At 40.2% G+C, this 13,616-nt stretch overlaps 1 protein-coding gene across 1 annotated transcript; it reads left to right on the top strand.

Moving 5' to 3' along the window:
* Positions 1-1,194: 1,194 nt before the first annotated feature.
* tsr1 (TSR1 ribosome maturation factor) lies at positions 1,195-13,317 on the top strand. Its single transcript, XM_039598301.1, has 15 exons — positions 1,195-1,377; positions 3,531-3,634; positions 3,725-3,953; positions 4,573-4,707; positions 4,813-5,264; positions 5,812-5,956; positions 6,364-6,554; positions 10,013-10,218; positions 10,322-10,481; positions 10,578-10,688; positions 10,789-10,921; positions 12,242-12,358; positions 12,531-12,671; positions 12,760-12,834; positions 12,921-13,317. Exons 1-15 carry the CDS (start codon positions 1,251-1,253, stop codon positions 13,097-13,099), a joined length of 2,505 nt encoding a protein of 834 aa, XP_039454235.1. The 5' UTR covers positions 1,195-1,250; the 3' UTR covers positions 13,100-13,317.
* The last annotated feature ends 299 nt before the right edge of the window (positions 13,318-13,616 follow it).

Here is a 13,616-nt window from a genome sequence, read left to right as displayed (position 1 = left end):
AGATTGTACAATGCAACAGAGGGTCTCTATCTAACAGCAATCACATAACCACACTGCAGCCATGAGCAGCCACATGACTACAGTGGGGAGGAAAAACTCCCTTTTAACAGGAAGAGACATTTGGCAGAACCAAGCTCAAGGAGGAGCAGCCACATGCTACACCTGGAGTTAATGACATGCATTTGTAAATGTATTGGGTGCGACAAGAAGGAAATAGAGAAGGAATGCTCATTGTATCATAGGAAATCCCCCACAAGCCTGAGGCTATAGCACAATAGCTAAGGGACATGATCCAGCCCAGCTTTCTTAAAAAGGAAAGATTCATATGCTCATTTCTAATCCTTGCCACTCCATCCTGCTCACTCTTGTTAAAAATCTTAATATCTCCAGCTCGGCCACTTCCAGCTTGGCCTCCTGTCTTTTTGTTAGTGCCACTCTCTCCAGACCATACATCATAGCAGATCTCAATACCATCTTGTAAACCTTCCCTCTCTTGCTGCTATCCTTCTGTCACAAATCACCCCTGACATTGCCTGCACTCACTTTTTCACCACTCTCTGTGGACCATCTGTTGCTTTTGGTGGTTGATCCCAGATATTTAAACTTATTCACCTTCATGACATCTATTTCTTGCACTTTCACTGTTACACCCGTCTCCCCCTCATTCCTCATTCCACATGTACTCTGTCTTGCTTCTACCTTTCATTCCACTTCTCTTCAGAGCATACCTCCACCTCTTAGGCTGTCTTTCTCCTCCTCACTACTCTCACAAGAGATCACAACATCATCTGTAAACACTGCAGCCCACAGAAACACCTGCCTGACCTCATTTATCAACCTGTCCATCACCACTGCAAACAAGAAGGTGCTCAGAGCCTGATGTAATCCCACGCTGCACTCATTTGTAGCTCTGCGGTGGTGAAGTGTGGTACTGCACCACTGGCTGAGTCTGATCTCGTGACAGTCATTGCGCTGGCCTTATACATGTCATGCATCAGCCTCACATATTTCTCTGTCACTCTGACTCCCTCATACAGTACCGCAGTTCCCCCTCTTGGAACCCTGTCATATGCTTTCTTCCATCCACCGAGGCATAGAGCAGCTCCTTTTGACACCTCTTCATCAACACTGTCAAAGCAAGTTCAAATATTGCTTATCCAAGCTTTTATTTTGAAGAAAAGCTTTCCGGAAGACACGTCCCTATCGTGACGTTGCTGCAAGTGCGGAAGTAAGTTAGCTGACCTACCCACATGGTAGAAATGGCTGCTGATGGGGAAAAACAACAGGGCCACAGACCCGGCATATACAAACAAAAAAATAAAGGACACAAACATGGCAAGCACCGGACGAAAGGAGAAATTGAAAGAGAAAACAAAGGCAAGTCGCGTCCAGCTGCACAGCGTTAAACCTGGGGTGTACATGTGTGTTGTTAGCATGTAGCGGTTGCTTCTGCAAGTACACGTGTTTGGCTTTAAGTGCTCAATCCTTTCAGTACAGTATCTTATATCGTAGGACCTTTCTTTATAAGGTATTTAGTGAAAGTCTGTATTCGCTTGCGAGCCTCGTTTGGTGTTTAACTGGAGTTTGCCAATGAGCTTCAGCCATTTAAACGTGGTCCGGGGGTCTTCCAGATACCCAGTTACTGGAAAATCAGAGCACTTAACAGTTAACACCGAGAAAGTTTATCATTAAAAACAGTTTTGTTCTATTTAAATTTAAGCTCATATTCCGACTTGTGGATGTTTTATACGTGATTTGAATGATCGTCAGATAGTAATACTACATGTCAAGCAGTACAGGAATGATAGTTCATGCTATAATTTAATGTTACTTTAATTTCATTCAGCGTAAAGCCGTACACACACACACACATTTTGACACCTTGTAGCTTAAAAAATATATTCAGGCAAAAGTCTTATATCTGTAAACAAAATTAATTTTGTCGGCACTTTACATTTATTCTGAAATACAAAGTAAAGTGGACACTTTAATAAAAATAATTTGAGCACACGTGATTAACATACAGCCAGATGACCCAATCGTGCCCCAAAGAGTACACACAATAACCCCCACTGATCAATAAAAGTCAGCGTTATAGTCAGGAATGTTGATTTAAATGATTGTAAAGTGTCTCCACTGTAGTTAAACTGGATTCCAACAGAGGGCGCTCCACTAATGTGTGAGAATAAATGTTTTTCTACGATAAGCTTAAAGACCTTATGTATTATGGCTGATGGATAATCATCCAGCCGGCTTGTGCTGTTATTCAACATCATATATGCAGTCAGACTTGGGCAGTGTTGTAAAGAGAGATGAATATTCAAAGTGTGTCATTCATCAATATATCATGTATAAATAAACCCCAGTCTCAGACTGAAAAAAAAAAAAAAAAAAAATTCACATATAAGGCAGTGCAGTAGTTAAAAACAACAAAGGAATGTTAGTCTCATTGTTGTTCATTGATGCTTGTATGTACTGCAGTGGTATCAGAGTTGGTTAGTAAAAATAGTTTAACATGAACAGAACAACATAATGGAAAATTATTTCAGTTAATTGATATTTATGATTATTATGAGTATGGATTTGTTCATAATTAGTGTCTTCTGTATATAATTATATTCATTCACTGATGCACACATTTATACTAATACTAAATGGTAAATGTCAGTTATTGTACAGTTCATCTTCAGTCTGTATTGTAATATGTTTTATCAGTTACATCTGCAGTAACGCATATTTGACAGATGGCAATTGGCTTTAAAAGCTAAACAAGAATTTAAGTGGACTGTTTAATGTAAGTAATCATTTTATTGGATTATCAGAGTATAGCACTACAGTCTTGTCTGCAGACTTTAGCCAGCGGGGACAACAGCAATTTTCTGGGGGCTCCTGGTAAAACCAGCATATCAGTTTCAACTACAAGTGGGATACAAATGAAAACCAGAAAACTCTTGGAACAAAAATGACTGTTTCTTGTCTATAGTCTGCTTTATCTCTTGTTATATAAAGTTTGACACATAGCTGTAAAAAAGAAAATGTTCTAACAAAGCATAGTGCCATTTCTACTGAATTCATTGACTATGAAACAAATCAGTACCATGCATATAAAATTTAGTTCAGTTGTCTAATGTGCGGTCTTTTGCTTACTTTATTTATATCAGCATGACCCTCTGGGGGCGGGGAAGCTTTGTCTGCTGCAACAGCTGCGCTGTTGTGTTGACTTGAACTTCATTCTGCAGGTGTTTTTGATTGGTTGCCTTGCCAGCATATGTTTTAAAGCAGCAAAGATATTGTAAAAATCAAACGGCCGATGTTCACACACTGTTCATGTATCTGCTGAGATTTACTGACATCTTAGACTTCAGCTGCTTTAACATTGTGCAGCAGAGTGGAGCATGATCCATATGTGTGTGTTAGAATAGAAGTTCTTTCTAAGCAGCAAGGTTGTGGGTTGTAGTAAGGCCTATATTAAAATAATACTATACACATTGTATAAATTAATAAATAACTTGTGGTACAATGTCTCACAGGCAGAGTGTCGGTGACAGTCCTTACCAAAAAACAGAGGAAGGAGCAAAAGAAGATGGACAGAAGGCACAAAGCCAACCAGCTGCGCAAGAATAAGAAAGACTTGGTAATTTAAAATATCACACGATGGATCGCTGTTCTTAAATTCTTAATGCAGCGAATCTGGAGTTAATTGAGTGTCTTTCTTTCTTCCCAGGTCCTGACAGAAAAGCGACGTCTTGGCAGCAGGGATGGTCCTCCTCATTTGGTTGTTGTGGTGTCCCTACATGCTCAAGCCGATTCTGGAGCCATCACTAAGCTGCTTCGTGGAGAAGGTGCTGGGGGCATTGTGCATCATGACCGGTGCATCAGTGGTGTCAGTGACAGTTTTGGGCTGATTCTGCCTCGCTTTAAACAGAGGTTCACCTTTCTAAGCCAGAGTACAGGTAAGCATTAGAAAAGAGATTTCCTTTGGGGAAAAAAAAAAGTGAGCCAGGTAGTTAAAGGTTATCAAGTGCACAAATAGTGTTGTTTCTGTGACATCTATTGATGTAATTGACATTACAATTTGAGAATTTTGTTCATAGAATAAGTAAACATCCCTGGTATTGATGTAATTGATGTAACAGATATTTTTTTAGAAGGATTTTTTTCATAGAATAAGTAATTCCACATCAGGCCCTGGTGTGTGGAGTTTGCATGTTCTCCCGTGTTTGCATGGGTTCCCTCCGACATACTGTAAAGAATACCATCTTGTGAAGAAGAAGTTAATTGATAATTCAAATTGCCACTAGGTGTGAATGTGCGAGTGAATGTGAGTGCGAATGGTTGTTGTCTGTCCCTGTGTTTCCTGCGTTGGCCATCTACCTGTCCAGGGTGTATTTGACAGCTGTTCCAGCGCCCCGCGAAAAAGGATTGATGTGGATGGATGGATTTTTTTTTAATCTATTTATATTTTGTTGTAAAATTGATGTTGTGTTCACTAAATGACATCCTAAAACAAACATTTTAAGGATGTATACTCTTTTTGTGTGTCTTTAACACTTCTGTAATCTCTTTTTATAGCTGACATGCACTCCCTGCTGGATGTGACAAAGATTGCAGATAGCCTTGTATTTGTGTTGGATTCTACTGAAGGCTGGGACACCTATGGAGACTATTGTCTCTCTTGCCTCTTTGCTCAGGGTCTCCCCAGCTATGGTAATTATAAATCTTTCTTTCTTTCTTTTTTTTAAATTTAATTGACTTCGTTTCTGATGTGCCTCTACTGAGCCCTTTTCTCTCTCCCATATTCAACCTACATAGCACTGGTGTGTCAGGGTGTGTCCGAGCTCCCTGTGAAGAAGAGGGTTGAGTCCAGAAGAGCTTTGTCAAAGATCACAGAGGCCCGTTTTCCTGATGCTCGTCTCTTCCCTCTGGACTCCGAACAAGATGCCACACTACTTCTCAGACACCTGGGGACTCAAAGACAGAGAAAGTTGGGTTTCCGCTCCAAACGGTCACATCTCCTTGCTCAACATGTCACTTTTACACCCAACAACCCTGTTGATAGTACAAGTGGACTCACTGGCCTGGGCACACTCTGTGTGTCCGGGTATGTCCGTGGCCGCCCTCTGCGGGTTGACAGTCTGGTACACATCAGTGGTCATGGAGATTTTCAGCTCAGCCAGATTGATGCCCCAGTAGACCCTCTTCCTCTGAACTTAACAGTGTCCAGACCACTGAAGCCTAGCAAAGGAGGAGATGTTGACATGCTGGTAGGTGTTGCTGCTTTTTTTTAGTACTTTAACTTGGCAAATGTACACGCAGACCTGATAGCGTATACTTTATTAAACAAATGATATAAATGACTTCATTTATTGCTCTACTGCATCATCATAATTTAAAAAATATTTTTGGAATTTTACCTAGCTTTGGACTTCTTTGATAAGTTGTATAGTGGATATTTGTTTCTCACTTGTGGACTCAGGCATGTATTTTCCACACTCTATACAAAGTATAGCTCCAAACTTGAAGCATGGAAACCTGTTTAAGTTAGGTAATCCATTACAACTGTCAGCATCTGTTTTTATCAATGTAATATTACCGTTGCATAAGAATTGGAATGCACCCCTGCTAAAAATATGTGCATTTTCTCATGCTGCTTTTAACCATTAAAACTAATTCGAAGTGAATATAATGAATGGTGGTCAGTAGGTTTAAATGCAAAGTGAGACTTTAACACCTTTAATTGTTTTGGAGTGTTAGTGCATCTAGTTTAGTTGATATGGGTCACATTTACCTGCTCATTTGCATTTCTCACAGGATGGAGGTGAAAATGAGGCCCCCGTGAGGGTGCTCATGAAAGCGGACCCATCCAACAGGGAGAGTCTGCAGGCAGAGGCTGAGGTGGATCCCATGGACGGAGAGCAGACATGGCCAACAGAATCAGAACTGCTGGAAGCTGAAGGTGAAGAAAGAGAATTTATAGATAATCCTCTCAGAAAATGAAGATGATGATTTAGTAGAAGATTGAGGCTTCACTTGTGTTAGATCAGTTACACTTGATTTGAAGTTACAACTATATCACTTTATACTTTCAAGTAGTGTGAAACTGTCTTACTGATGAAAATATATAAAACTTAATTTGCACAAATGGTTTGTGATGTGACAGTTTAATCGACACAACAAACTAGTTAAACAAAGACTTTGCTATAATGTTACTGATGCACAGTAAAAATTTGGATGGTTACACATAGCTGAAATAACTCAGTCATTTCTACTAAATAGAAATGAGTAATGTGTTTTTCTTGATTCAAGAGTTTATCCGGTTAGAAAAACACAGGACTCAAAGGTTTTTGATGTTTCTCTCTTTAGAGGCCAGGAAGAAAAAACGTGTAATGAAGGTCCCTAAAGGAACATCAGACTATCAGGCCACGTGGATTGTTGATGAAGGTGAGGAGGAGAATGGCGACATAGATGAAGAAAGTAGTGATGATGACGACAATGATGATGATGACATGATGGATGAAGCCATGGATAAAGAGGATGGGGAGACTGACTCTCAGGTACACATTTAAAGTAATTTTGACTTAAGTCTTTAATGACACAGTGAAACAGAAGATAAATAAAATGCAAGTATCAGTTTAAATTTTCCTTTTTTAAAACTTTACACAAAAAAGACAGGTATAAAGTTTATGATGATGCGACAGCCTAGCCTTGCAAAATGTGATACACTGAAAAATGGGAATTAATTTAAATGGACATTAATAGCATTTTTTTTCTTTTTTCTTTTTTTTAAATAAAGCTCAGGTCAGGATATAATCGAAGCAGAGATGCTTAGACATCTCTTTGTTTAGCCAGCTCGTCTGTCTAGCCAGATCTTGAGGTCTACTGCTTTGTTAACGAGGCGTTCCCAAGCCAGCCAAGATGTAGTCTGTCTACCTTGGTCTCTTCCTGGGTTGGACATTCAACTCACCTAGGAAGCATGCAGGAGATATCCTAGGCTCATGCCCTCACCATGTCAACTAGCTCTTTTCAATGGAGGGGAGAAGCAGCACGACTGTGAATGATTTTGCTTTTCACCCTATCTTTAAGGCTGAGACCCCCTTTGGAGGAAACTAATTTCCCGTGCCTGTATCCCTGAACTTACTGTTTCAGTAACTACAGCTTTGCCTTCCTGCTTAGCTCTCTTCGTAACAGCAGTCTGTTTCAGTGCAGATGCGGCACTAATCATCTTTCAACCATGCTCAAATCTTCCCTGACTTGTGAGCAAGATTTGAAGATAGTTGAACGGCTCTCATTGGGGCAGGTTCCTAACTTGGGGTGGACAAGCAATTCTTGAAGAAGTGCAATGTTTCAAGCCATGAGGCCTGAGTAGGCTCAGACTGGGAAAAAACCACATGAGCCTGCCTACCTGTGGGCGCACCTCCAAAAATTAAAGCTGGATAATTTACCACTGTGGTAATAATCAAGCATGCTTGCATGCTAAAATTGAATAATTCAGAGAAGCCCTAAGGCCATAGCATCATATTTTATAAAAATTTTAACAGCATTTTACTGCAAAACAAAGTACAGTAAGATACCAAGTACTTGGATAACAACGCTTTCCATGGAAAACACCAGAGACTCACTACAGGAAGGCAGATGACTTTCTTACGACAGGTTTTTCATTATAGTATGGATGATGTGGGGGATTCGTGTGTCAGTGATTGTACAAATATTGTTATATTTGGAATTTTTCTTTCATTTTTCATTTAGTAGTTTGACCAGAAGTTCAGCCAGAACATACCTTTTATGGTTATTTTGTTGCGTGGGGTCGTGTTGTCATAGCAACAGTGTAGCTGAGGTCAGGCGGTGCAGTCCTGTGGAGGATGATGAGGATGGTAATTTGTGAAGAAGCAATAAAGCGTTGGCGTGTCCGGGGCTGAAGCGGTGCATACGTGACCCACAGGCAGTGCACCTCACTGCTGAGAGGCACTGTTTATTTTCTCAGTGTCTGACTCTGGCGTGTAGTGCCAGGCTGCTCACCACAACAATAGTGTTTGGAGCAGGAATCCCAAGAGAAGCCTCCGGTCTTCCTGTCTTGTGAACAGAACTTCCTGTCTGGACGAAGGGAGGGGTTGGCCATTTATTTATTTCCCGCTCCGCTTGAAAAGAAGTCGGGGAAACTTTCTTTATGCAACGGGTTCATTACGATCTGTGATTGTTATTAGCATGCATTTGATGTCAAGGTTAGCACACAGGTATACGTATCTAGACGAAGGTAACAATAGTGGAAAGGGTACTTCAAATGATAATGATTATTATTACTATTGCAGCAAGGATGTTGGAAAGGTTGTGAATCAGCCGCATGCTGAGAGCTTTCCGCTCTTGCATCTGGCTTCTCCTGTAATTTGCCAGCCAAGGGAGCACAGCAAAGCTTGTCTTCTTTGATGATTCATTTCCTTATGCAAATATGTTGCCCTTGGATGCTCAGTTTCTAGATATTGTTTTAAGAGTGGATGTCTTGCACTGGAGAGTGTCGTTACGTAACTCACTGAATTCAAATGTATGCAAAGCAGGGATTCCCATAGTTTGAATTCGGGCAATTACTTATCCCATTGACACATACAAGGCCCCTCAGTGCTGTTTGTTTATTGTGCCAGAGTTGTTGGTTATGTTACATAAATATTTTCTATAATTAGGATCGTTTTGATGTTATTTATTTTCCTGCCATTTGTGTCTGGTTATTGTTAATACTGGCAGCAACTAACAAAGTAAGTGTTTTGTAATAGTAGGGTGCAACAACAATATTGTACATTACAGCAAGAGAACGTTATCCAGGAGTAAGGCTGGGCGATTTTTTTTGGCTGTATCATGATATATGATATATATCACGATATGTTTAACTAGCCTCCCAAAACAAATGTTATTTTCAATCATATCATGCCTAAGATTGGGCATTCATACGGTCACCGTCTGTGGTCAACACAGACCTTTTTTTTTTTTTTTTTTTTTTTTTTTTTTTGCAAACGAAGACGCCAGTGTAATCTGCTTCATGGCTGGTTTATTTAAAGTTTTCTGTGGTGTGTGGGGAGATGTTGACATGCGGACTTTAAAACATTCTTCATTATGCAATGGATGATTTTTCAGGTGGTGGAAAAAATTTGTGGTGCTGCGACCTTTTGTGGCAATGGTTTTATGCCATGTTTTACAAATTATGGCATTTTGTTTGACATGCTCCTTTTAAAAACCAAACCACTGCCAGTAAATGTTTCTCTTTGGAACTAGCTCGTCTGACTTGTCTTCAGTTACAGTCTCATTCCCTTCCTCGTGTGAAACTCCGGCTGTCACCATATTTTTCCCTATCAGGTAGAATATAAACACGCATGCTCATTGCAGTGTGCCAGGCAGAAAACTTTCTGCTTTGGAGGGAGGATTAGTGATGCATTCGCTCAAAAAAACTCTTAAAAGCTTAATATTGCCAAGGCAGTTTATACTCAATGGTTCTGATAGACCTATTTTAACCATCGTACGTGGAAAAACTTTTGATACATGAAGTATATTCAGTATATCGCCCATCCCTGCCAAGGGCACCTGTTTAACTCAGTATGTTTGGGTTAGAAGCTCAGGGTTTTAAAAAGAGGGAGCCAGACTCATAGCTGGTAAAAGGTTATTTAAAAATGTTTTCAGTGGTCTTGTAATTTGAAAATATAGTAATAAAATAAAATCTAATTTGGCCTTGGCACAGAAAATTCCATATAAAATTTTGTTTGGGTGGCAAAAATGTCAAGGCCAACCCAGCTAAAACTACTGTGAGGCTAGCCTTATTCCCCTTGTGGCCCATGACCTTCCTTCCTTCCTTGAATTAACCAATAGTGTTATCTCTCACTGCATTTGCTGTTAGTAAATGCCAAAACTTCAAAGCTTCTTCAGTGATCACTAAAAATGAGTACAATGATTGTTGTGTTTATGGTCAGAGAGCAGCTTGCATTCTTTGTTCAAACCTCTTGTACTAAATTTGTCCTGTGTCCTCTCTGCCCAGGACCCCGGTTCATGCTGTGATTCAGAAGAGGAGGAGGAGGAGGAAGAGGTGTGCTCCACAGAGCGAGCGGGCGCAGACCAGCGCTATGATGAACATATGGATGAAGCTGCTGAGGAAGAAGGCCTAAAACGCTACCGTGAGGCTCGAGCCAATGAAATGTTCCCCGATGAGGTGGACACGCCCCTCGACGCTCCAGCTAGAATCAGGTCGGTAGCGTTTCTTTTATGTTTTTTGTTTTTTTTACATTTCCTTTTGGGATGGAATATTTATTGTTTCCTGTTTGTTTGGGTTGCCGTCCTGTTATCGCAGGTTCCAGCGCTACAGGGGGTTAAAAAGTTTCCGCTCGTCACCCTGGGACCCCATGGAAAACTTGCCCCTCGACTATTCGCGTATATTCCAGTTCCAGAGCTTTGAGCGCACTCGCCGCCGCATATTGGCTGAGGCTGCAGCTGAGGAGGATGGAGCCATGGTAAAGTAGACAACAGTAGTTGTCTTCAGCTGTAAATGCTCTCATGTTTAACCATGATTTTTGGCTTCACTCACTCTGCTGTCCTCCTGGTTTCAGGATGGCTGGTATGTGACCCTGCACATCATTGATGTGCCTTTTTCTGTGATGGAGAGTGTCCAGTCAGGCAAACCTCTGGTTCTCGTGTCTCTCTTGCCCCACGAACAGAAGGTATTCACATCTGAAAATGTTTCCTTTTTGTAAGCAAAGCTGCACCAGCTACACAGAATAAATTTTGCTGACCTCATTTTTTTTTTTCTTCTGTGCATAGATGTCAGTCATGCATGTTTTGGTGCAGAGACACCCCAGCAACACAGAGCCGATCAAATCTAAAGAGGAGCTTGTGTTCCACTGTGGATTTCGGAGATTCCGAGCTTCTCCCATCTTCTCTCAGCACACATCAGGTAGAAAACCTACTAAATTCATCCAGTACATTTATCAGAACAAATGGCAGCAGTGATCCTGCATAAACAAACTTAAATCAAACGCATTGCCAGAGATGTATCAAGCCAAGGGCTTGTAACGTCCAACTTCCTGCATTCTCGACTGACCGGTAACTGACTGATCCGTCTAACTAACATATCGTTTAGCGCTTGGCTTTAGCTATCAAGAAGAGATAAAGCTTGCCAAAGTAAGTCACAAACCGCGATAATGTTTGTAACAACAAACCAAATCAAACAGTTAAATCGCCCTCACCGAGCTGAACATGGGCATTTTAAATAAGCTAACAAAGTAACGTGGTTAAAGCGAAAACTATCCAGAGTTTAGAGCTAGCCGCAAGCTAGCAGCCTCGGTATGAGCAAAAGATCCGACCAGTTATGACGAAAATTATTGAGATGAGAGAAAAGGATATCCTGTTATCTGGTGAGTTTATAAACACTTGAAAATTATACAAGAACCTGACATTTTCTTTGTTATATAAATCTGTTCTACTTGCTTCTGTTTGGCAAGGTAAAATATGTCAGATAAGGGTGGATGTACAGCAGCTCGTTTTGAGTCACTTACTTATATTTGCCTCTTTCCAAAAGCAGAGCACTTTATTTTCACTTGTTTCACTGAGAGAAGAACCTGTAACTTACTGCAGTTGAGGGCAAAAATCAGTAAAAAACATAAATAAATCAGATATCATAACCAGCCAAGATGCAGACTAAACACAGTGTTTTAACATCTGGTTCATATTACAAGTAAATCTTGTAATATTGAAACACACCTGGTGCTAATCTAGGATCTATTATTCCACGAATTTAGTGATGATGGGTCACCTGGAACTCGGTGGGTTCATTGTACCACTTGATTTTTTTTTTCTTTCTGATGTTGAGACGGTGTCCTTATACAGAACCACCTCTATGCATTTGCATTACAGCAGTGCTATTACTGTAATATTTGTTGTTATAATGCTAAGCGGTGTTCTTTTGGAAAAAAAATATAATAAGGTATGATCCAGTAAAAAACATAAACTTAACCTTTTTAAATTATTGACATTTTAATTAAGATGTCTCGATCTTAAGCTGAAAAAGTCAGAAACTGAAAAATGTCTTTCCACCATGTAAGGTCGACTTTCGGTTCTTTACAAAACAAGAACTGTTAATCAAGTTACTTTATTAGTATAATGATCTTAAAAGCTACTTCTGGAAACAAGATATCTGTTGGATATATTATTATTATTATTATTATTATTATTATTTTTTTTTTTTTTTCCCACCTTTTTTTTTTTTTTTTTTTAGCTGACAAGCATAAGATGGAGCGCTTCCTCAGACCAGATGCCCCCACTGTAGTGTCACTGTATGCCCCCATCACCTTCCCCCCTGCAGGAGTCCTGCTTTTTAAGCAAAGGAATGATGGTGAGATGGAAAGTCCTGTTTACTTCAACACAAGTAAATTTAATTAGTGGCCTGGCTGCCCCCAAGTTAAACTTTAGACCATTCATCCTGTTGGTGGTTTTGATTAATTATCCACTTAAGCAAATTCTGTACTGGGCTTTGAGCACGTGTTCTTCTTACTGTGTCTTTCTAGGCATCCAGGACCTTGTGGCTACAGGCACTCTGCTCAGTTGTGACCCTCAGCGTGTTGTGCTAAAGAGGATTGTTCTGAGTGGACACCCATTCAAAATTAACAGGCGCTCTGCTGTTGTTCGTTACATGTTCTTTAACAGGGGTGAGAGGACGTTCTCATACTATTATTACTGTAACTGCAGACATAATTCATAATTTTTCATTTATATTTTCTTGACTTTCTTTTACAGATGATATCATGTGGTTCAAGCCAGTGGAGCTGCGAACAAAATGGGGTCGGAGAGGTCACATCAAGGAGGCCTTGGGTGAGAAAATTTAAGAATAAAACCCTGTGTCTGTGTCTCTGTGCCTTTTTTGCTGTGGATTCTCACTGCAATTTCTTATTTTTCAGGAACACACGGTCACATGAAATGCGTGTTTGACAATCAGCTACGCTCTCAAGACACTGTGCTGATGAATTTGTACAAGAGAGTGTATCCTCGGTGGACGTATGACCCCTATGTGCCCGCGCCTTTAACTTGGGTGAAGAAAGAAGGCACTGTGGAAATGGAAGACTTGGATATGGAGTAGTGAAGGGACAAACTGACAAGACATGTAATAACAAAACATCCATGTGGTTTCAGGACACTTTCAAAAAGTGGAATGTGTATTAAATAAACCTATTTTGATCCAAAGTTAAGCTATCTTGTTCCATTTTGCATCCAAGCCTCAAACATGCTGCAGAGTTTGTTTTGACCACTAGATGGCAGGAATGGATAAGTATTAATAAAGCTTCCTCAGTGTTTGTAGAGCATCTCACTTTTTCTTTTTTCCTAAATGGGTAAAAAATATTTGAGTCACTGCCTCTAAACAAATAGTTGAGTGCACTGAGTGCTTTATGATTAAACAAATCTGAGAGCTGGTACCACGACGACTGGGTGAGTTCAGTAATTTAACATTAGGCATGTATCGAACTCATTACATGGGCAACACTTTGAAGTCATGCATGTGTGGCTTAATGCCTACGCACATTAAAATGTAGAAAGCTAGGACGAAATTATGTATCGATAATGGCCGAGATACGTGAGGAACTTTAATCATGGAAAGA

The sequence above is a fragment of the Oreochromis aureus genome, linkage group 14 (assembly GCF_013358895.1).
Source record: "Oreochromis aureus strain Israel breed Guangdong linkage group 14, ZZ_aureus, whole genome shotgun sequence".
In the NCBI taxonomy this organism is placed as follows: domain Eukaryota; kingdom Metazoa; phylum Chordata; class Actinopteri; order Cichliformes; family Cichlidae; genus Oreochromis; species Oreochromis aureus.
Note: the sequence above shows the minus strand (reverse complement) of the source record. Positions and strands in the feature narration are given on the sequence as shown.

What these genes read in the sequence shown, in the direction of transcription:
- tsr1 (XM_039598301.1), top strand. Translation starts at nt 1,251, where the DNA reads ATGGTAGAAATGGCTGCTGATGGGGAAAAACAACAGGGCCACAGACCC. An exon ending in TCAGGGTCTCCCCAGCTATG is followed by an intron (nt 4,708 to 4,812) that starts GTAATTATAAAT and finishes CAACCTACATAG; the next exon opens with CACTGGTGTGTCAGGGTGTG. An exon ending in AGAACTGCTGGAAGCTGAAG is followed by an intron (nt 5,957 to 6,363) that starts GTGAAGAAAGAG and finishes TTCTCTCTTTAG; the next exon opens with AGGCCAGGAAGAAAAAACGT.